Below are 22,937 nucleotides of genomic sequence, written 5' to 3' on the forward strand. Positions count from 1 at the left end.
ACCCGGTCCTAGCCCTGCTGCAGAAAGTACCAGCAGGGAGTGCCACACACTCACAGGCGTGATCGCTGCTGTGAGCCTTGTTTTCTCTGGGAAGGGTGGCTCTCGGGTGCTCTGGGCTGGGGAGGCGTTAAGGGTCCACTGTGGCAGCTGGAGCCCCCTGCCCTCCCCCTCCCGGCCCCAGCTTAGAAGTGACACACACTAGAACGATTTGGGTGGCGGGCTAGGAGGTAATGCGGGTACAAAGAGGGCACTGGGCTGGGGCTGCCCAACCCGGCGCACTGGAGATCAGGGGACGGGCAGCGCAGCTGACACTCGGATGACCTTTTCCCTACATTCAGCTATTTTTAGCGCCAATGCGGCCATCCTCACGTGAGACCCTTTGGGCCCCCCCCAGGTCCCAGACCTCTGAGCAATCTCAGCTTGCCGAAACCCGGCCCGCCCCCACTCCGGATTCCCACCACAGAGAGGAGGGGACTCTGGTTGCCGCCCCACATCTGTTTTCTCAACCCAAATTTGGGAGTGGGTGTCAGGTTCCCGGTGAGGGCGGGGCAGGGATGGCCAGGCCTGAAGGACATGGGGACACGGGCCAGAGCGACTGGCCCCACACGCGGACAGGAGCGAACCCAGGCTGTGAGTGGAGTGGGGGGCAACACGGGGCCGCCCGTGGGGCTCAGAAGCCTAGACCAGAGCAGGGGGCGCGGACGGCGCGGGGTCCCTTGCAGTTGGGTTGTCTGCCTCGCCCCAGATCAACTCTGCTTTCAGGGGCGCGTCTCGCCCCAACCCGGAGGCAGCCCTTCACTGTCCTCGGGGCTTCTGAAGATTTCCTGGCTCGGCCCTCTTCCCGACCGCTGCCCCACCGTGGCGGACGGAGCACGCCCGGAACGCGGGCGCGAGGGTTCCGCGGCCGTTGGTCGCGCTACGGAGCCGCGGCCGGGGCCGAAGCCGGGGCCGGGGCCGGGCCGAAGCGGGCGGCGGGCCTGGGGCGGCCGCTGGTGTATCGCGGCCGAGGGCGGGGGCGGGGGCGCGGCGGGGGCTCGGGGGCCCTCGAGGCGGAGGGCGGCTGGGGGCGGGGCCAGCCGAAGTCCGCCCGCGCACCCTCCTGCCCTGCCCCCTCCCAGGTGAAGGCCAACCTCCGGGATGGCGGAAGCGCACCAGGCCGTGGCCTTCCAGTTCACTGTGACCCCAGATGGGGTCGACTTCCGGCTCAGTCGGGAGGCCCTAAAACACATCTACCTGTCCGGGATCAACTCCTGGAAGAAACGCCTGATTCGCATCAAGGTGGGCGGGGGTGGTTCTGGCTTCTTCCTCCCAGCAGCTGCAGGATCGAGTTTTCCCGAAGGCAGAGGCCAGGTGTCAGCTGCTGCCCCATTGTCAAGACCTTCCACCTCCACCTTGGCTGGCAGTTTGGCTGGGTGGCAGGCTGTAGCAGTGCAGAAACCAGAGAGGTGCTCAAGGTGTGGAGGGGAGATGGGCGTTCAAGGAGTAGCAGTGGGACCCAGTGAGTGAGTGAGCGCTGCAGGCGGAGGAGGGGAAGACCTGACCTGAAGGAGGGATGAGCACAGCAGGTGAGGGAGGGAGGTGGCCTCCCAGGCAAAGACCAGGACCTCACAGGGGCCCACCGTCATTTCTGCTGTAAGTGTGCCTGTTTCTGCCCCACAGAATGGCATCCTTAGGGGTGTGTACCCTGGCAGCCCCACCAGCTGGCTGGTTGTCGTCATGGCAACAGTGGGTTCTTCCTACTGCAAGGTGGATATCTCCATGGGGCTGGTCTGCTATATCCAGAGGTGCCTCCCTGAGGGGTAAGAAGAAGGGTGACAAGAGAGGGCTGGGCAGCCTCCAAGGCCAGGGTTCTTGAGCTGGGCACATTCAGGATACCAGCCACTGGAGGTCCTAGGGGCAGCCCTCCCCGGGGGCCACCATTATCCGAGTTGGTAATGTAAGGCATTCAGACAGGAGTGTGCCGGAGAATGGTCATCCATGCCTTCTCCAAGCTGGTTCACAACCATCAAAACTGAAGTCAGAATTTTCCTAAGGCTGACCTCAAGTGGATTCCCTGCAGCCCTATCCCTTCTCTGACAGATGTGGCCCCTACCAGACCCCACAGACCCGGGCACTTCTCAGCATGGTCGTCTTCTCCACGGGCGTCTGGATGACGGGCATCTTCTTCTTCCGCCAAACCCTGAAACTGCTTCTTTCTTACCATGGCTGGATGTTCGAGATGCATGGCCAGACCAGCCACTTCACCAAAGTCTGGGCTGTGAGCAGAAGCCAGTGGATGGGTTCAGGCAACTGGTTGGAGACTCTAGGGGCCTCATTTGGGGTTCTAAACTGGAGGGAAGAGGCAGGCAGGGCACTGGTGCCTGGTGCATAGGTTTGTCCTGGTTCTGAGGGTCAGGGGCCCAGCTCCTCAAGGGTTTGTAATTTGTTTCCTTCCCCTGGTTTTCACCAGAAACATTCTCTGCTCCGTATGCCCAGATCTGTGTCCGTCTTCTGTCCAGCCGGCGGCCCATGCTCTACAGCTTCCAGACATCCCTGCCCAAGCTTCCCGTGCCCAGTGTGCCGGCCACAATTCAGCGGGTAAGGGCCTGAATCAAACATCCCCGTTGGGCAGGCTAGGCTGGACTCAGAGGACTTCGCCAAACTAAGGGACTGTCCCTTGCAAAGAGCGAGGTTGAGAGAAATGGGGCTGGGTTGGCAGAGAGTCGGGACAGAAGCAGTCATTGCCGTTTGGCCCCCACGCTGACAATGACTTGGCTGGACAGTACCTGGAATCTGTGCGGCCCTTGTTGGATGATGCGGAATACTACCGAATGGAGACGCTGGCCAAGGACTTTCAGGAGAAGACTGCCCCCAGGCTGCAGAAGTACCTGGTCCTCAAGTCATGGTGGGCAACTAACTATGTGAGTCCCCTCCTTGGCTTATCCTCACCCCTCTTGTGTCAGGGGCATCTGTCCCCTGCCCTCTGCCCCAGCACTAACTCTTCCTTTCCTCTTGCAGGTGAGTGACTGGTGGGAAGAGTACGTGTACCTGAGGAGCAGGGCGCCCCTGGTGGTGAACAGCAACTACTACGTCATGGTGCGGGTGGGCCTGGGGGCAGGGAAGATGGGGGAGATCTGGAATAGTCGGGAAGCAGTTTCAGGGCAGCAAGGGTCCTGAGGATCTGGGGAGTCCAATAGACCCACAGCCTGAACTATCCCTGTCAGAGTCCCTCGGGCTCGCTGCCCTCACCAGCCCAGGCTCTCTCCCTTCCTGCCTTGGTTTTCCCACCGGTCCCCCAGCCACAGGTTCCCAGCTGTCCTGACACCATCACTGGGAACTTCCTGTTATGTTACTGTGCGGATCCCGAGCTGCCTCTCTTAGAGCTCACGAGGTCACGGTCTTCCCCCTGACACACATGACCAGCCCTTCTGCTCCCAGCACAGGCCTCAGCACAGCCACCAGTCTGCACAGCAGGCCCCTCCTCTCCCACTGCCCAAAACACATTCCGAGTCACGCGCCTGCACAGAGCTGTCGTCCCAACCACTTAGTACAGCTTGCCCGTGACGGAGGTTTTAAACTGTTTTTCAGTGGTAGAAACTCTGTGCTCAATGCAAAATAAACAAAACACGACCAAAGAAAATAGGCTAGGAGAAAGCAGCTCCAAAGATTCAAGCTGGGCAGAGAGATGGCGTGACCAGCTATGCATCTCACCTCTGGCAGTACACCCTGACCACGTGTGCAGGACGGACCGGGGAAAGGGATCAGGACCCCTCAGGTCCCTAGGCGGGGAGACCCAGGTGACACCAGGACGGAGAGGTGCTGCTGCACATCTCTGTCACACCCCGTGCGGGCTCTGCGCTCTCTCTCTGCAGGACTTCGTGTTCATCCAGAATACAAACATACAGGCAGCCCGCCTGGGAAACGTCGTCCATGCTATGATCATGTATCGCCGTAAACTGGACCGGGAAGAAATCAAGCCTGTGAGTTGTGTGGGGTCGAGGGCACAGCAGGGAGAGGAGGCCTGAGTCTGAGCCGTGCCGGGCCTTCCTCCCAGGTGATGGCGCAGGGCATTGTACCCATGTGCTCCTCCCAGATGGAGAGGATGTTCAACACTACTCGGATCCCGGGCAAGGATTCAGGTACTGGCCACCGCCAGGGGCCCGAGGTGGGGCTGTCGGGACGGAGGCCCCTCCCTCCCAGGTCTGCGCCTCACGTGGCTGACCCTTCTATCTGTGCGCCCGTCACCAAGCGTCCCGAGCATCTCAGGGTCACGGAACTGGAAAAAATACTTGATTTGTGACCAGCAGGGCCCAGAACAGAGCCTCTGCTCCCCAGGACCTTCCAGGGCAGGGGTAGGTGGTCTGAAGAAGGGGTCGCGGGAGGAGCGGAGCTTCCCAGGAGCCCTTCACAGCCAGTGGAGTAGGAGAGGCTGCTTGCCGAGGGCCTGCTTCCTGACACGGGGACAGTGTGTGTGCTTCCCGGAGCGTCGGCCTCCTCCTCTGGGACGTGCTTTATGGGACTGTTGGCATTAAGCAAGACAGATGGGAACGCCCAGCACAGGGCCTGGCTTGGTGCCAGCACTTCCACTGCTGGGAAAGGAAAGCCCAGACGGAGGCCTGCAGGGGGCCTGGGGGGCAGTGGGAGCCGGGAGGTGTGCCCTGCCTCAGCCTTCCTGCCGCTCTGTCCCAGACCTGCTGCAGCACCTCTCGGACAGCAGGCACGTGGCTGTCTACCACAAGGGCCGCTTCTTCAAGGTGTGGCTCTACGAGGGCTCCCAGCTGCTCAAGCCTTGCGACCTAGAGATGCAGTTCCAGAGGATCCTGGACGACCCCTCCCCACCTCAGCCTGGGGAGGAAAAGCTGGCAGCCCTCACTGCAGGGGGAAGGTACCGGAGCCCCATGAGAAGAGGAGCTTGTTCCTGCATGCCACCCTGGAACTTGGGGCCACGGGCATGACTGAGGGAGGCACGTGCTGGCAGGGTGCCCTCTGCCCAAGCCAGGCCCCTCCGTAGTGAGGAGGATGGCGGGCACGGCAGACGGCGCATCTAGCCACATGCGACTGGGCGGGGGCTGGGTGGGAGTGTGTGGAGGACAGGGACATCTGCCAGGACAGCCTGGGAGCCCCGGTCCCGGGCCCTGCCGCGTCCTGAGAGGTGTCCTTCGCCGCCGCCCGGTGACCCCACACTCACCCTGCCCTTGTGCCCCCAGAGCGGAGTGGGCACAGGCACGCCAGGCCTTCTTCAGCTCTGGCAAGAACAAGGCCGCTCTGGATGCTATCGAGCGTGCTGCTTTCTTCGTGGCCCTGGACGAGGAGTCTCCCCACTATGACCCCGAAGATGAGGCCAGCCTCAGCCTCTACGGCAAGGCCCTGCTACACGGCAACTGCTACAACAGGTGTGGCACCCCAGCCCCGCAGAAGGCCCCCGCTCCTTCCCCCTGTCTTGGCGCTGCCCCCCACCGCCCCGCATCTCCCGCCTCCTTTCCTGCAGGTGGTTTGACAAGTCTTTCACTATCATCGCCTTCAAGAACGGCCAGCTGGGCCTCAACTCGGAACACGCGTGGGCAGACGCACCTATCATAGGGCACCTCTGGGAGGTAATGGGCCCTCAGAGGGGGTCCTGCCGGGCAGGCTGGGTGCGGGGTGTGAGGGTGGCTTCTCAGCCTGATCTTCTCCCTGCAGTTTGTCCTGGGCACTGACACCTTCCACCTGGGCTACACAGAGACCGGGCACTGCCTGGGCAAGCCGAACCCCATGCTTATGGCTCCCCAGCGGCTGCAGTGGGACATTCCTGAGCAGGTGTGCAGGCCAAGAGGGGACAGGGAGGGGCATGTGAGAGTGGCAAGTACCTGGGACGCTCTCAGGGGCATGGGGTGGGAGCTTCTCAGAGTCCAGACAGGCCACGCAGAGAACAGCGATCCTGGGACCATCAGTTCGTGAAAGACGTGAGGCGTGAGACTCGTCCACGGAGCCTCCCTCTTCCCACAAAGCCCAGCGTGGCCTCTGGGGATGGAGGCCCCTCAGGTTGCCCTCTGTGTCTGAAGATGTTGAGGGCTCACTGAAACCTGCCCAGCCTCGCTGCTTGGCGAGCTCTGCCCGCAGCTGACCCTTCCGTATCTTGGCAGTGCCGGGCCATCATCGAGAGCTCCTACCAGGTGGCCAAGGCACTGGCAGACGACGTGGAGCTGTACTGCTTCCAGTTCCTGCCGTTTGGCAAAGGCCTCATCAAGAAGTGTCGAACCAGCCCGGACGCCTTTGTGCAGATTGCCCTGCAGCTGGCCCACTTCCGGGTAGGAGCCCCGCCGGCTGCTAAGGGGCAGGGTGGCACCAGCCTCACCTGCCAGATTCACACCTCTGTGCTCCTCAGGACAGGGGCAAGTTCTGCCTGACCTATGAAGCCTCCATGACCAGGATGTTCCGGGAGGGACGGACCGAGACCGTGCGTTCCTGTACCAGCGAGTCCACGGCCTTTGTTCAGGCCATGGTGGAGGGGTCCCACATGGTGAGCCCCCCCAAACCCTCCACCTCCTGCCCACCTTGAGGGGCAGGGCTACTCTTCATTGTTCCGCTTCTGCTCCCCAGAAAGCAGACCTCCAAGATCTCTTCCGGAAGGCTTCAAAGAAACACCAGAACATGTACCGCCTGGCCATGACAGGGTGTGGGATAGACAGGCACCTCTTCTGCCTTTACCTGGTCTCCAAGTACCTGGGGGTCAACTCCCCTTTCCTGGCTGAGGTCAGCATTGTTGACGGGTGTGTCCCCTCTCCCCATGGCCTCTCCTGCGGGGGCACGGCCTATCCTCTACCCAGATCCCCAGAAATTTCCCTTGAGGGCTGGAGCCAGCTTTCCTGCTCCACACCCCTTCCAGGCCTGTGGTCCTATTTCTCAGTAGGTGGTTCTCATGAGGGTGGACATACAACTATGGTGGCGCTCAGGTGGTGACAGCACTTTGGGAAAAGCAAAGAGGCTGCAGGATGAGGCTGGGCAGAGGGAGCCTCCAGACAAAGAGCAGCAGCAGGAGGGGAGGGAGCAGAGCTGAGGGAGGGACAGGCCAGTAGGAGAGGAGGCCTGGGGGACAGTTAGGTCACGTGGGCCTCAAGGGTTTTGTGCAAATGCTGTCATGGTGAGAACAGACGGGGAGGGAGTGGGAGGGGGGACCTGTAGAGGCAGACGGTGGTCAGGAAGTTTGTGCTCATGCAGGTGCTCAGGCATCACCAGTCAGCAGGTTGAGTGCTGAGTGCGTGGCATTTCACGCATGGTGCCTCACTGCTGTGATCTCCCTGGTACAGGTGCTCTCAGAACCCTGGCGCCTCTCCACCAGCCAGACTGCTCAATTCCAGATCCGTATGTTTGACCCGAACAAGTACCCCAAACACCTGGGTGCCGGTGGTGGCTTTGGCCCTGTAAGTGCCCTTGAAAGGAGGTCGATGAGCAGAACTGGGCCCCAGGGATCTCAGTGGAGAGTACAGCGCCCTGAAGTCAGACCAGGGGCAGGAGCATAGCCCTGGGCTTGCCCTGCGTAGAAAGAGAATGGGTAGCTATCGACCCCGGAACTGAAGACACTCCCAGGAGAGAGGCAGTGAGCTTGAACCTCGTGAGAGAAACACAATATCCTGGACCCCGGTAGCGTCTGGACCTGCAGTAGGCAGAGCTCCTCGGTTTTCACACTGTTGCTCGGAAATGTTCCTGACCTCAGGGGAAATGCAGCATGTGGGGTGGGGCCCCTTCCTGGGCATCTTGTGGGGACAGCAAGCATGACATCAGCTTTCCGATCTGCAAGGTTTGGTTTACTTCTTTACTCCTCGTGCTGCTCTCAGGTGGCAGATGATGGCTATGGGGTTTCCTACATGATTGCGGGCGAGAACACCATCTTCTTCCACGTCTCCAGCAAGTTCTCAAGCTCAGAGACAGTGAGTCTCTCCCGCTCCTGCTCAGGCCTGAGGAGGGCTACCACCTGGGGCCCTTTCTGGCTGGGGAAGAGTCCTTGGTTGTGGGGACAGAGGGACAGGGCCTCACCTGAAGGGTTGGTCTGAGCTCTTGGCTCCCACAGAATGCCCAGCGCTTTGGGAACCACATCCGCCAAGCTCTGCTGGACATCGCTGATCTTTTCCAAGTTCGCAAGGCTGACAGCTGAGGGCTGGAGAAATGCAGCTGCCCTTTCATCCCTACACTGTGGAAGAAGGGGCCTGTGGTCGGCTCGCAGGCCTAAGGGGTGGCCATGCACAGGTGTCCAGCGTCCAAGGACAGCTCTGGCAGCAGGCACTCCCGAAACAGACGCTGCTCCCTGAGGGCCCAGGTGGTAGAAGTGGGGTTGGAGCAGGGAGGGAATTTTGACTTTTTTTTTCTTGCTAGACGCTAATAAAGATAAGCCTCTGTAATTCTCCCTTAGCTCTTAGGTACCTTTGTTTTATTTGGGGACTAGGAGGCCCTCCCCTGCCCAAGCTCAGACCAGAGAGGTAGCAGGGGGAGGAGATGGGGCTGGAAGACTGAGAGGCTTGTGACCTACTTTGCAATGCATGTTTCTCCTGAGGTCACCACCGTGTACACCCACTTGGACTAAACTCTTGTTTCACAACCTTCACCTGTTCCCTGGGGCCACTTCTGTTTGTCTGCCAGAGAGTGGGGCCCAGCTGCCAGGTCCCAGCTGCCAGCTGCCATGAACGGTCATGCCCTCTGCACACCTCTGGGCTGGGGCACAGCCCTGTGGAGGCCCATGGCCACCTCCTGGCCATAGGGAAGGGCTAGAATCCCAGGCCCTCAGTCTACACACCAAGTGGTCGTGTCTGTGAGAGGACACACAGTATAATCTGGAGCAACACCTGCTCCTTCCCTCAGGTTGACTTTTTACATTAAAATAACATTAAAAGTAAACATAAATTTTTTCCTGGAAAGTATAAGAAAGCATTTAATTCCTACTCCTGCATGTGAGAGGGAATCCGGGTCTCAGCACTCTGCTTGTTGCCAAGACCCCGGGAATGAATTCATACAGTCCCGGGCCTTCTCTTCTGAACTACCATTGATTGCGCACCCACCCCCTACTCGGCGCTGTGCTGGGGATTCGGTGCTGAGCAAGGCACCTGCCGTGTGGAATTCACTATTAGGTCAAACAGGCATGGATTAGGGGATGGAGAGGCTGGCATGGGAACCAGCAGCCTTTTGGAATAATTCACTTAGTACTTATTTAGTGCTATGATCGGCTAGGCACTGGCATACAGCAGTGAATAAAACTGGCCAACACAGTCCCTCCCCCTGGGGCGTAGAGTCTAGTGGGAAGACAGGCATTAAGCAAGAAGAATGAGTAAATTATATGGTAAGGCAGATGGTAATAAGTGCTAAGGAGAAAAGTAATGGGCGGGAGCAATGGCGGGGTGGGTGGCAGTCTCAGACGGGGTTGGGAAGGCAGACTTCCTGAGCGGGGCTATCTGACTGACCGGGAGGGAGGGAGGGCTCAGAGTGGACAGCCAGGGCCAGAGCTTCCAGGGGGCAGGTGCCGGCTGCAGGAACAGAACCAGAGGGGCTGGGCCTGGTGTGGAGGGAGCGCAGGGAGCAGGAGGGGACAGGTGGATCGGGGCCTCAAGCGCCTCAGACGCCGGGCTCTGGCTTATACGAATGACGGGAGAAGCCACTGAGGTGAACAGAGGGTGATCTAGTCTGCCCCAAATCTTCATGGGATCATTCTGGCCAACCAGAATGACATTAGAACAACGTGGGGGGGTGGTGAGGACAGAAGCAAGGAGACCTGTCTGTCCCTCTCGGCAGGGTGGCCGGGGGGCGCGGTTGGGAAAAATGACGGGACTTACACTCCCGAAAGGAGACTCAGGACGCAGAAGGTCAGTGTAGGTCTGGACACCTGACAGGCACGGAAGAGAATTCCCATTTTCTGCTCTGGGTGCTTGAGTGGTTAGATGAGATTTTTACACGCGGCGCTTGATGTGCCTGTAGGAGGTATTGCTGCGGCTCAAAGTCCTCCAAACAGAAACCGAAAACTAAGACGATGCAGGCTCCGAGCGCAGCTCGGAAGAGAGCCCGTCAGGGGACTCCCAGGGCAGAGGCTCCTGATGGCCTCTCAGTCTCGGCGAGAAGCTTAGGAATCTCAGCCCCCAGAGTGTTCCGTTCTGCACCAGAACTTTCTTGGAATCCCAAGAACCTCTTCGCAGCCAGGCCACAGAGGGTACACCTGGGTCACCTACCCTGGGGGGCTGCGTGGGTTTGGTAGGCTTCTGGGCACACCAGCCCCCCAGCCTTGGAGAGCAGTGAGCAGCGCCTTCCAAAAAGCTGGCTTTCCGTTAATGCCGAAATTCAAGGTTTTCTTTCTTCCTTTTCTTAATCGGATTTTTTCTTGGTTAAAAAAGGTAAGAAGGGAAACCATAACGCCGACCCAAGGCGAAAACCTCAGCGACAACCCACTGAGCCATAAGCTACTTGCAGCCCCGGGGTTGGCGGGTCGGCGCGGGTCGCGGCTGGCGGGGGAGGGGAGGGAGGAACAGGCGCGTCGCGACCCCCTCGCGACCCCCTCGCGGCTTAGCGCGGCAGAAGGGGGCCTCGGCGCCCGGCTGAGAGGAAGGCTCTGCCCCGCACCACGACTCAGGCGCCGACCAAAGGCCCGCCTCGGGCTGGTCCCAGGTGGCCCCGCGGGCTCCCGGGGAAGAGGGCAAGGGGTCGGGCCAAGGGGTCGGGCCTGGGGCGACACGGAGCGCCCGCACCACCGCCGCCGGCCCGGGCCCCCAGCGCGGGAGGGGGGGGGGGGGGACACAGTCCGGCCGGGAGACGCCGGGGAGCAGCGGCCCCCGCGAAGGCCGGGCTGAGCCCCCGCCGTCCGGCTCACCCGCGAGGCCGAGCCGCCGTCCGAAGAGCCGGAAGGAAGCTTGGCCACGCGCCGGCCGTCGGCTTCACGGAACCGGCTTCACGGAACCTGCTCGTCCCGGCGCGTCTGTCCCGGGCCGCGGCAGGAAGCGGCTCCGGCAGCCACGCGGACGGCCGCGCCGGACGCTCGGGCTCCACCGCGTGCGCCGCGCCGCGGACCCCGGACCGGAAGCCGGAGCCCTGCTCCCGAACCCGCTTCGCCCCCGCCGCCCCGCGGCCCGGCCCGGCTTCGCCCTCGGCCCAACCCCGCCCCTTCCGCCCTCCCCTCCCCCAAACCAAGCCCGCTCAAGTCCACCCTCTGGACGGCTCTGAGCGGGGGGACGTCCCTGCCCTGCGACCCCCGCACCGCGGCCGTCATTCGCCCGAGCAGCCCGCGCCCTCCCGCTCCCGCAGCCGGCAGCCCGGGAGACCCTAACCCGGGGACCGCCGGGGCGCTCTCCTGGCGGCCGCAGGTCCCTGGGGGCGGACAGCTGCCTCGACGTCGGCAGGCGCGGTGGTCGCCAAGACGGAGAGCGTCTGGGCCTGCACGAACGCCTCCTGGCACCTGCTGGGCCAAGTGCTGTCCCGGACACTGGGGACGCGGTGGTCAGGAGGCCCGGGCCCTGCGGGCAAGGCCTTGCGCCGGCGAACCGCGGAGAAGAGCACAACCAGCAGGTCCACGAGGGGACCCTCCCTTCAGTTCCGCTCTCCCTCCGCCTCAGCCACCCCTACTTCGGGCAAGAGCCCCCGCGGCGACCCCGCCCCTTCCGCTCTGGAGACCAGCCAATGAGACCTCGAGGCCGAGACTCGGGACCAGCCAGAGGGCGGCACACTCACGTGTTTGCGGCCCAGCCCCTTCCGCCTCGGGACACTGGCCAATGAGGGCGAGAAATCATCTCCAGGGGGCGGGTCTGCTAACGGAAAGGGGCGGGGTTCCGTGACCAGCTCGGGCCGCGTGCTCCCCACCACACAAGTGGGTCACGGACCACCACGCGAGGAGCGCAGGCGGTGCTTGAGGTGAGCGAGGCCCGCCCCGCCACGGGTCCCTGGCCCTCCCTGCGCCTCCTGCCCCCGCCCCCGGGGCCACGACGTCCCCGAGCTGTGCCCGCCGCCTCACCCGGTATCCCGCTCTCGCCCGTCCCCTCGCCACGGGCCGCTCGCCGCCCCCACACCCCTGTCACCCCAGCCCCTGCCCCCCACACCCCGTTCTTACCCCAGTCTCCTCGCGCCCCAAAACCCCTCAGCCCAGCCTCCTCCTCCTCTACCCGTCACCCCAGTATTCTTGCCCCTCACCCCAGGCTCCTCGCCCCCCCACATCCCCTCACCCGTCTCCTCTCCCCTCACACCCCTCCTCACCCCAGGCCCCAGCCACGACACCCCACCCTCAGCCACACACCCGACCCTCGCCCCAGCCTCTACGCCCCCTCCCCCAGCCCCTCCCCCACCCCCTCACCCCTGTCTCCCCGCCTCCCACACCCCTCCTCAGTCTAGTCTCCTTGCCCCCCAGACCCGCCCCAACACCCCCCCTCAGGCCGCCTCACCCCATCTCCTCACCTCCCAAACCCGCTTTCACCCCAGTTCCCTCACCCCAATCTCCAGACCTCTTACTCTGCCGGCTCCAGACTGAACTCTCGTACGACCTGGCCCTCGCCGTTGCCCGCACACCTGGAGCGGGGCGCCGCACACGCCACAGCCTCCTCCGACCCCAGGACCCCGCCACCCGCGCACACGCCCTTCCTGGGCTGCTCCTCGCGCGGGCCCCTCGCAAAGAATCTCCACCCGAGAGCCCCACGTGCCCTTTCCCAGTTCCCATTGCCAGGGGGACCCCAGGCTCTGCCAGACGCTTCAGGCCAGGCAAGACCCTGAGACGACGAGCAGGCCTCCAGGCCCCTGAGCCCTGCACACCTCTGGAGGCTCCACCCGCAGGAGCCCTGGGACCTCCAGCCCTTCGCACCCGAAGGGCTTCTTCACCGGTCCTCCCTGCTCTCCTCGCCCCATTAGTCGGCTGCTGCTCTCCTTCCCCTGGGCTTGGGCACTGGACTCCCCTCCTTCCCATCCTGGTCTTGCTCCCCTGCAGCGACCCTATCAGGAAGGAAAGCCGTGGGCTGCTCGCCCTGGTCTTCCTCCACCCCAGCTCATCCCGTCTCCCTGGATCTGCTCATCCCACCTGTGAAACCCAGCATCACCCTGGCCGCAACCTCCATCCCCATCCGCCTGCCCCCAACGGCATGGCTCCCTGCTTCTGCTTAGTCCCCACCCATCACCTTCAGCCTCCTAATGCACTCTCTTCCCCGTGCCCTCACTCTGCCCACCCACCACACTCATTTCAAAATCCCAAGCCAGCTACACGCCATCCCTTTTCTCTGTGCTACCCTAGAGCCTGAGGGTGCTGTGCAGCCATGTGTCCCCAGCCACACAACCACTGCTTCTCTGCTGCATATCCAGGTGCCTCTAGGGAGGTGCTCCGCTTTGCCAAACCCGTCTCATTCTCCTGAAACCAAGAATGTCTGGCGGGAGAAGGACCTTTTCATTGCCATTTGTGGGTGAGCCAGAGACCTCAGGCCTGAACCTGGACCACCTGGACCCTTACCTACCCTTTCTAGGGTAAAGTGACCTTCTTCCTGTCTGAACCCAGCCCATGCACCATCACCACGCACCCTTTCTTCTGTTTTCAGCCTTCTCTGTTCAACTAAGTTCTTTCACATAAACCTAAAGTCAGGCAAGTCTCTGCCTTTGTAGAATAAAAAAGAGAAGTCCTTCCCTCTATCATCCGCTCATTTATCGCCCGTTTCTCCTACCTGTCTCAACTGAATCTGCATGCCCTATCTATTTTGCCTAATGCTCTGTTAATTCTTTATTCTTGGAATTCTTGTTATCATTGCTACTGTTACTCAGTTACTCACTGAGACCTGACACCCAAATAAAAGGTCTTAAATGCACTGGGCCTCTTGTAACTTCTCCCAACTTAAAAACAAAAGATACCTGTAACTCCACATTACATTCCAGCTGCTGGCCCTTTCTTTGCTCCTCTTTGAACCAGAACACACAAGTTTTACTTACTTCTCTTCCCTTCTCTGTAAACATATTGTGGTCAGGCTTTTGTCCCTGCTGCCCCATGAATACAGCTTCTGTCAAGTTTGCCAGTGACCTTCAGATTGTCGAATCCACGGTCACTTTTTTCCTTATGCTACTTTATGTGAGACACAATTGATCACTCTTTGTTTACTTTCTTCACTTGACTTCCAAGACCTGCTGCTGCTTTTTAGTCTCCTTTGCTGGTTCCTCTTCTTCCCAGATTCCCAATCTGGAGAGCTCCAATCTCCTTTCCATCCACCCTCACTGCCCAGAAGACCTCAACTAGTCCCATGGCCTTAAGTGTCATCTGTACCCCAGTGACTCAATACAGATATTCAGCCAGGCTTTTCACAACACTACAGATACATATTTCTACTTGGATGTCAGCACATACTGTTGGCTCCATGTTTCCAGCATATTCAGAATCCGGTCACTTCCCACTACTGCCACTTCTCTAACAGTCTAGTCCAAGCCCTGTCATCCCTTACCTGGAGTTCTGCCACAGCCTCCTCTCTGCTTCACCGTCCCCATCCCAATCTGCTCTCAGCATTGCAGCCAGAGTGATCGTTTGACATACTTGTTTGTTTTAGAGAGAGACGGTGAGCACATGTGTGTAAGCAGGGCTGGTGGGCACAGGGAGAGAGAATCATAAGCAGGCCCACACCCAGCGTGGACCCAGGGCTTGACCCCACACACAACCCGGAGATCATGACCTGAGCTGAAACCAAGAGTCAGACGGTCCCAGAGAAATCCTTTTAATTCATAATTCAAATCGTGTCACTCCCTCCAATTTCTCTAATATCTCCTCCGCTCACTCAGAATTAAAGTCAAAGTCTTGTAGAAACTGCAGTACCCTCCCCAGCTCCTCATCCTCCTCGCCTAACATCCTGCCCTCCTCCGTTCCTCTCCAGCACTTCTAGCCTTCTTGTCCTTCTCAAGCACAATTAGCCTGAAGGTTTCTTCATCCCTGTTTCCTCGGCATAGAATTCTTCCCTGAGGTACCCGCAGGGCTCACATGCTCACTTTCTTGAGTCTATTTGAAGACTCACTTTCTCAAAGGGGATTTCCATAGTTCACCATAGATGGAGTAGTTCTTGACACTCCATTATTTTGTAACCTACCTTTTTTTTCTTTTCTATCACCAACTCAAATTTTCTATATTTATATAAATTTATATATTTATGTATTATATATAAATAATATATATTATATATAATATTATATATAAATATATAATATATTTATTTATATATTTATGTATATTTCTATGTTTTCTATATTTATTTATTTATGTGTTTATTGCCTATCTCCCTTCACTATAATGTAAACTCTACAAGGGCAAATATTATTTTTTGTTCGCTAGTATACTCCTAGCACCCAAAACAGTGCCTGATGTTCAATAAATATTTGTTGACTAAATGAATTAACTGGCCCCTCCCTCCTCTTTTCTGTTGGTCTCAACTACATACTCCCCAATTCTCTACTTTCTTTTTATCAGTGTCTTTTATGGGCTCATTTTCTTCTGCTTTTAATGGCTGATATTTAAGAGCTTCTTCCAAGTCCATTTTCTCTTCTTTTACACAGTCACTGTGAATGATTTCATCTTTTCCCATAATTTAAACACCGTCAAATCTCTATTTTCAGTTTACCCTCTCTCTAGGGCTCTAACCCTGGATTTCAGCTGTTGGCTAGCTTTGCCTGGACGGGCACCACATACTCAAGCTGCCCCAAGCTGAGCTCTCTGTTAGCCTCTTTGCTCCACCCCTCCACCCCCTTTGTTCCATCCCTCCCGACAGTCAGGCTCAAAGCCGACCAGTATTGTCTGAGGCAGCCGTGAGAAGATGGCGTGCTAACGAGCTCTGCCTCTAGAATCAGGACTGTGCTCCAGCCTGGCTCTGCGGCTGCTTGGCTGTGTGACTTCGCTTAGATCCTTCCACAATCCTCAGTTTCCCTATCTGCACAACAGGGAGAGTAATAGCACTTACTTTGTTCCATGGTTGTGAAATCAGCCAGTGCTCATTGAGAATTTACACGGTTCCTGACACATACTAAGCATGAAATACACGTTAGCTTTTATGTTAATCACTTCACATCTCTTTCTCACCTCCTTAACATAAAATATTTTCTGAGCAACTACTCTGTCTATACCTGGTGTTACACATGGAGTCCTGCCAACTATTTCATTTGGTGAATGTGGGTGTCTGCCATCCCCGCAGCTGTGTGTGTCTTCACAATCACCTGCAAAGGAGCTATTATTTCCATTTTACAGAAGAGGAAGCTGAGACTTAAGGAAATAGGGGACCTTGCCAGCCTTTCACAGCCGATACATGGCAGAGCCTGCCTTCTACCCTGGAATTTCAGGGTACACACAAGTTGTTCTTTAGTTGCTTACTACACCTTGTTAGTTCCGTTCACTCACATGTTTATCAAGAATTTATTGCATACCAGGAGTGTAATGTGTGAGCGCACAGACTGGAGCCAGATTCTCAGGGCCCAGTTCTTAGATCTGTGTCTTTGCTGTCTGACCTGGGGCAACTTTGGTCATTTCTCTGAGCCCTGTTTTCCTCATCTGTAAATTAGAACAATAATAGTACGTACTTTTTAGGGTTCCTCTAAAGGTGTAAATGCTTAGAACAGTGTCTGGCTGGAAGAGGTGCGGAAGCTGTTGAAATGTAAAAGAGATGCCACCTTCAGAGCTGAGGATGGGAAATGTGAGGAAAGCCTTCTAGACGTGACGCTTGAGCGGAGTCTTTAAAAACAAGAGAGCGTGAGGGAAGGGTGTTTCAGGCAGTAGAATAATATGTGTACACACATGGAGGTTAAGAGAGAACCTGTTTGCAGAGTTCTCAATGTCTTGGCTATAGGGGCCATTTTATATATGAAGGCTTTGATTTGAAACCGAGCAAGGACATCTGGTTGAATGGCTATTGCTCTTCAAAGAACCCTGCTTTACAACAGGTTTCTTTTTGCCAGACTTATTTGTTTACAGCACTGAGTACCTGTTTATTTTTTAATCCCTTTTTTCTGTAGTCCTTAGTTGGCATATGGTAGATACCCCAATTTACCAAATATTGGATATGACTGAAGCTTAGAGTAAATATGAGGACATGGCTAGATATTGATAAATATGAGCTCCGGTAACTTTAAAGGCATTATTTAGACAGAGGAAAGAGCATTTGATTGTTTACTTTGGTTTTAAAAAGTAATGTTATTTTATTAACATAAGTAATATTAAAAATCCAGTTTTTCTTGAGCAATTAAGTTTATGCTCTAAATCACTAGATTTAGATTATTAGATTATTTTTAGTTTATTACATTATTGGATTACTTATTCTAAATAATTATCTCATTCTAAACTCTTTTTTTTTTCAAGGTATTTTTTTATTTATTTGACAGGGAGATCACAAGTAGGCAGAGAGGGAGACAGAGAGAGTGGGGGAAGCAGGCTCCCCACCGAGCAGAGAGCCTGATGCAGGGCTCAATCCCAGGACCCTGAGATCATGACCTGAGCCGAAGGCAGAGGCTTAACCCACTGAGCCACACAGGCACCCTCATTCTAAACTCAATCTTATTCTAAGTCTAGCAAATTTAAATAGTAATAACATTATGTTTTTGTTCCATTTACAAACTTAAACTCGTGTGTGTGTGTGTGTCTGTGTGTCTGTGTGTGTGTGTGTGTGTGTGTGTGTGTGTGTGTTTGGTTTAACAAAAGTTTAATTCCCATTCTCGTAAGGTCCATCACAGGTCTGGGAGACTCCAGAAAAGGAGCTCTCCATGTGGGGGCTTAGTATTGCAGACTACTTTGGCCCTGATTTCTGTGTGGACAATCCATCATTGAGGCAGGAAGAGCACTATAGAGTCTTGCAAGTACCCTCAGCTGTCTTAACAACAAACCTTCCCACGTAAATAATTCTTATAAGTATCATAAGTGAAACTTATAAATATGGTGAACTTCAGGTTCTCCTAAATGTTCTAAGCCTCTTTGTAAAGTTAAACAGATTTTGACTTAAAATTGTAACCCATAATCAGGGGCACCTTGGTGGTTCAGTCAGTTGAGCACCTATCTTCGGCTTGGGTCATGATTTCAGGGTCCTGGAATTGTGCCCATGTTGGGCTCCCTGCTCAGCGGGGAGTATCCTTCTCCCTCTGCTCTAATCCCCCACCCCCCAGTTGTGTGCTCTCTCTTTCTCAAATAAATAAAAACTTTAAAAATATATAAAATTATAACCCATAATCAATTTCACATTTTAAACCAGAACAACGGAACTGACCTATTGACTCTAACAAGCCAAATTCTTTTAAACATAGAAATGCATAAACTACCAAATATTCACAGGAATTTTACTTTTTAAAGATCTTTATTTACCTGAGAGAGAGGACAAGTAGAGAGGAGGAAGCAGACTCCCCTCTGAGCAGGGAGCCTGATGCGGGGCTCAATCGCCAGACCCTGGGATCATGACCTGAGCTGAAGGCAGAGGCTTAACCGACTGAGCCACCAGGCACCCTAGAAATTCTTTTTTTTTTTTTAAGATTTTATTTATTTATTTGACAGAGAGAGATCATAAGTAGGCAGAGAGACGGGCAGAGAGAGAGAGGAAGGGAAGCAGGCCCCCCGCTGAGCGGAGAGCCCGATGCGGGGCTCGATCCCAGGACCCTGAGATCAAGACCTGAGCTGAAGGCAGAGGCTTAACCCACTGAGCCACCCAGGCGCCACAGAAATTCTTTTTTATGCTCTTCCTTAATTCCTTACCTTCTCAGCATTATAAGCTATTCACCCACTAAGGAAACACCTATTTTATCCCATACAGTTTTGGGGGTTCCTTTCTTTTGTACTCTCTAGAGTTGTCTTCTCAGCTTGTTGAGATGTTATGTCATCAGAGGACATTAGCTGGGGTCCAGTGACTCTCTGAGAGTCTGGACTTGACTTAGGAGTCCAGACTTGCTTCCCTTCTACCTCTCTGGCCTCTCTTCCTCAGTCTCCTTGGCTGGTTCCTTCGCATCTCCCCAAATTTGATGGACCCCTTCTCCGTTTGTATTATCTCCCTTGATCTCACCCAGCCTCGTGTCAGATAGCATCTGTATGCTGATGACTCCTAAATTTCTGTCTTTAGCCTACTCTGTCCTGAATTCATTTATCCAGTTGCCTACTCAGCATCCCCACTTGGATGCCTCATAGATATCTTTTTCTTTTGGTTATATTCGGTTAGCCACTGTATAATGCTTAACTAGTTTTTGATATAGTGTTCAGTATTCATTCACTAAGTATAACACCCAGTGCTCATCACAGCACATGCCCTCCTCAATACCCATCACCCATCTTAGCATGTTCAAAACTGAGTTCTTTCTTTCCCGCACAACCCAGCGTCTTCTCGTTTTCCCTCATCTCAGTTAACGGTGTCTCCATTTCTGGTTGTCAGCCAAAAATCTTCGTGTCGCCTCTAACTCCACACTGACTAAGCAAATCTTGTTGGCCCTGCCCTCAAAACGTACCCTGAGTTATCCTCTTCATGTTACTTACATCATTTCTGTGCTAATCCAAGCTGTTATTATCTCTCACCTGCATTATTCTAGTGGGCTTCTAGTCTCCCTGCTTCCACCTGGGTCCAGAGAAGCTACTCTCAACCTAGTGATTTATTAAAATGTCAATCAGATTATCACCCCCCCAGACTCCCATCTCGGTCCACCATACTTCTACTCCCCCACATTTTTACTTCATTTTCTGCTACTCTCCCCTTCCCTCTCTCTGAACCAACTATAGCCTTTGTTGCTCTTCCTCCAGCTCACCCAGCTAACTCCAAGCTCGGGGGCTCTGTTCTTACTCTTTCCTCTGCCTGGGATACACTTTTCCCAGGTATCTGTATGGCCCCTTCTCTCACTTCCTGCAAGTCTCTGGTCAAAATCACTTCAGTGCACACTTACTTATTTATTTCTAAGTTTTTCTTTAAATTCCATTTAGTTAACATACAGTATAATGTTAGTTTCAGATGTTCAATATAGTGATTCAACACTTTCAATCAAGACTCAGCGCTCATGACAAGTGCGCTCCTTGATATCACCTGTTCAACCGGTCCCCTCACCCACCTCCCGCTGGCAACTGTCAGTTTGTTCCCTAAGAGTCTGTTTCTTGGTTTGCCTCTCTCTTTCTTTTTTCTCCAACTCTTTGCTCCTTTCTTTTTTTTTTTAAGTTTTTATTTAAATTCTAATAGTTGACATATAGCATAATGTTAGTTTCAGGTGTATAATATAGTGATTCAACACTTCCATTCAACACCCTGTGCTCATGGTAACAAGGCCGTACACTTATTGAAATTACAGCCCCCCCTTCACACATACTGTTCCCCCCTCCATCTCTGGTTGACTTTTTTCCTTGGTACCTGTCCCCTCCTTATATTTATTTCACTTATTAATCTTGTTCATATTCTTCTCTCACCACTAGAATATAAATTCCATGAAATCAGGAATTTTAACCTGTTTTGTTCACCGCTGTATTCTCAGAGTCTAAAATAGTGCTCAATAAATACGTGTTGAATGTGTGGGTAAAAGAATATAACAGGTAGCATATAAATTAATGAATTGAGCAAGTGGCCACACAACTTAGATATGAAGTGTGTCATTATCTACTTTGCTTTTGCACAGATTTTGTAACCATCTACATGATAGAATGATTTTAATCCATTTTGAATTTCTTTAGCTCTTTTATAAGAAAACTGTAAATTTTTTTAACTTTACAAAGTTTTATGTTTTTTCATGGATCTTTTCTAATCATGTCTCATGGAAATACACAACTCTTACAGATTTTAATTTGAGATCTCTTAAGGCTTTCTTCAGTTCCTTGGTCACAACCCAGAACTGGATGAGAATGGGAAGAGTCAGGAGCTAGGTTATTAAGGATCTTACATATGTAGTAAGAGATTATGTTTTATCCTGAAAGAAAATGCGAGCTATTGAAGGGTTGTTAACAGAGTGACATGGTTAGATTTGCATGTTATACAAGGTCATTCAGGAGGTGAACTGGAAAACGGATTTGACAAGATGAAGCCAGAAGCAGGAAGTTAGGAGTTTATGAAAATTGTCCAAGTGAAAGGTGAAGGTAGCGTGCACCATTAGTTCCAAACTTTGTATTTTTAGCTCCAACCTTTCTCCTGAATTCCAGACCTATATATATTCATCTGGCTATTTGAATCTCTACTCACAGGTCTAAAAGGCATCTCTCATTAACATACTCAAAATAGAGAATTTGGGGGGGCACCTGGCTGGCTCAGTCGGTGGAGCTCGTGACTCTTACTCTCAGGGTTGTGAGTTCAAGCCTCATGTTGCGTGGAGACTACTTATATAAATAAAACTTTAAAAAAATAGAGCATTTCATTTCCCTTCTAATATGTTCTCTTAGTCTTCCCCACTTCAGTTAATAACACCACCATGTATTAAGTTGTTCTCATCAAAATTAGGAGTCATTTTGATTTTTCTCTTCCCACCACTTACCCTTGCAAACATAGACATATCAGATCCCTTTCCAAATTCTTTTGGCTCATCTTCTAAAATACAGCCTGAACCCTTCCACTTTTCACCATTGATATCATTACTTACCACCCTAAACCAAAGCTACTTCCACCTCTAGACCATTCTAGTGCTCTCTTAACTAACTGGTTCTCCCACTCTTACCTCCTCTCAGCCTTCTATAGCACTCCATCTTCCACATGGCAGCTGAAGTCATTCTCTTAAAGCATGATCTCCTGCTCTCAATTTCCAATAGCTTTTCCTCATACTCAAAACCAAACTTCTTGCCTACTGAACTGATCTCACCTTATACCACTTTGCTCCTGAACTCCATGCTGTACTTTCTTTCCATGCTTTGAAACACATGAAGACCACTCCCAGCTGTTCTCAACCCATTCTTTCTGTCTTCCCTTAGCTCTTTTTATGATTCAAGTGTCAGGGGCACCTGGGTGGCTCAGTTAGTTGAGCATCTGCCTTGAGTTCAAATGATGATCTCAGGGTCCTGAATTGAGCCCCACATAAAGCCCCCTGCTCAGTGGGGAGTCTGCTTGTCCCTCTGCCCCTTTCTCTGCTCATGCTCTCTCTCAAATAAGTAAAATGAAATAAAATCTTTAAAATGCTTACCACTGAAGTGTCAGTTCAAATACTGCTTCATTAGAAAGGACTTGGCTGACTTGACAAGCTAAAGCACCCCTCCCCGTGAAAGGTCCTCTTTATTAAACCATGCTGTTTTGTTTTCTTTGTGCAGTGACCACAAACTGAAGGTATCTTTACCATTCTGTTGTTTATTATTTGTGTCTCCCCCTGGAATGGAAGTTCAGTGAGAGCATGGGTTTTATCTGTCTGGACCCACAAATATACCACAGTATCTACACAGCCGTAGTAGATGTCTGGCACATAGTAGATGCTCAGTCAATCTATTCAATGGTGGATAAAAGAATGGACCTCAAGTAAAGTTGCAGCCTTGGAGAGAGGGAGGATAAAGTCTTTAAAGAGCTGGGCAAGACTACAAGTTCCACAAAGGTAGCGTTCACTGACTACTCCCAAGCACTGGGCCTTCTTGACCCACAGATGAGTAAATATTCCATGAGCAAATAAAATGGGTGAGTTTCAGTGACCCCTTATGTCAGGATAGTAAGACAAGGAGAAATTAAAGATGACCTCAGATTTCTGGTTTGGCCTTTCCAGGCGTGAGAAATCGAAACCCTGATATCTCTCTCACTGCGTCTTCTTTCTTAGATGGCTGATTCTGACCCTGGAGAAAGAAACTATGACAACATGCTGAAAATGCTGTCAGACCTGAATAAAGACTTGGAAAAGCTACTGGAAGAGATGGAGAAAATCTCAGGTAGGTTGTTTCCCCCCCTTATTTCCAGTAGGTCAAATTCTTCCTACACTTCTGAGCTCAAATCAGCTGCCTTAACAAGGTCTTCCCTGAGCACCGCTCAGCTTCTACGCCATGTTGTAACTACTCTACCACAGAGTTGGACCCTACCACCAAAGATCGCCTCGCAGTGTTTTCTGATTACTTTATGTGTGTCTGTATC

The 22,937-nt window shown here is 53.8% G+C and overlaps 2 protein-coding genes across 2 annotated transcripts in view; both read left to right on the forward strand.

Moving 5' to 3' along the window:
- Nucleotides 1-142: 142 nt before the first annotated feature.
- On the forward strand, nucleotides 143-8,364 carry CPT1B (carnitine palmitoyltransferase 1B). The gene is made up of 19 exons (XM_004775345.3): nucleotides 143-630; nucleotides 1,119-1,278; nucleotides 1,660-1,799; nucleotides 2,080-2,257; nucleotides 2,476-2,577; nucleotides 2,763-2,900; nucleotides 2,998-3,075; nucleotides 3,852-3,959; nucleotides 4,034-4,118; nucleotides 4,669-4,864; nucleotides 5,187-5,372; nucleotides 5,468-5,573; nucleotides 5,659-5,775; nucleotides 6,102-6,266; nucleotides 6,344-6,478; nucleotides 6,559-6,711; nucleotides 7,266-7,379; nucleotides 7,794-7,886; nucleotides 8,027-8,364. The coding sequence occupies exons 2-19, from the start codon at nucleotides 1,138-1,140 to the stop codon at nucleotides 8,108-8,110; spliced, it is 2,319 nt and encodes a 772-aa protein (XP_004775402.1). The 5' UTR covers nucleotides 143-630; nucleotides 1,119-1,137; the 3' UTR covers nucleotides 8,111-8,364.
- Nucleotides 8,365-11,729: 3,365 nt separating this feature from the next.
- The window catches only part of SYCE3 (synaptonemal complex central element protein 3), a 29,418-nt gene continuing 18,210 nt past the window's right edge, over nucleotides 11,730-22,937 (forward strand). The window contains exons 1-2 of the mRNA XM_004775347.3: nucleotides 11,730-11,835; nucleotides 22,630-22,738. Coding sequence (XP_004775404.1) covers nucleotides 22,630-22,738 — 109 coding nt within the window. The 5' untranslated portion in view covers nucleotides 11,730-11,835. The remainder of the gene's footprint in view (nucleotides 11,836-22,629; nucleotides 22,739-22,937) is intronic.

This window comes from Mustela putorius, unplaced genomic scaffold (genome assembly GCF_011764305.1).
Source record: "Mustela putorius furo isolate JIRA1106 unplaced genomic scaffold, ASM1176430v1.1 tig00001419_pilon_pilon_pilon, whole genome shotgun sequence".
NCBI classification, from domain to species: domain Eukaryota; kingdom Metazoa; phylum Chordata; class Mammalia; order Carnivora; family Mustelidae; genus Mustela; species Mustela putorius.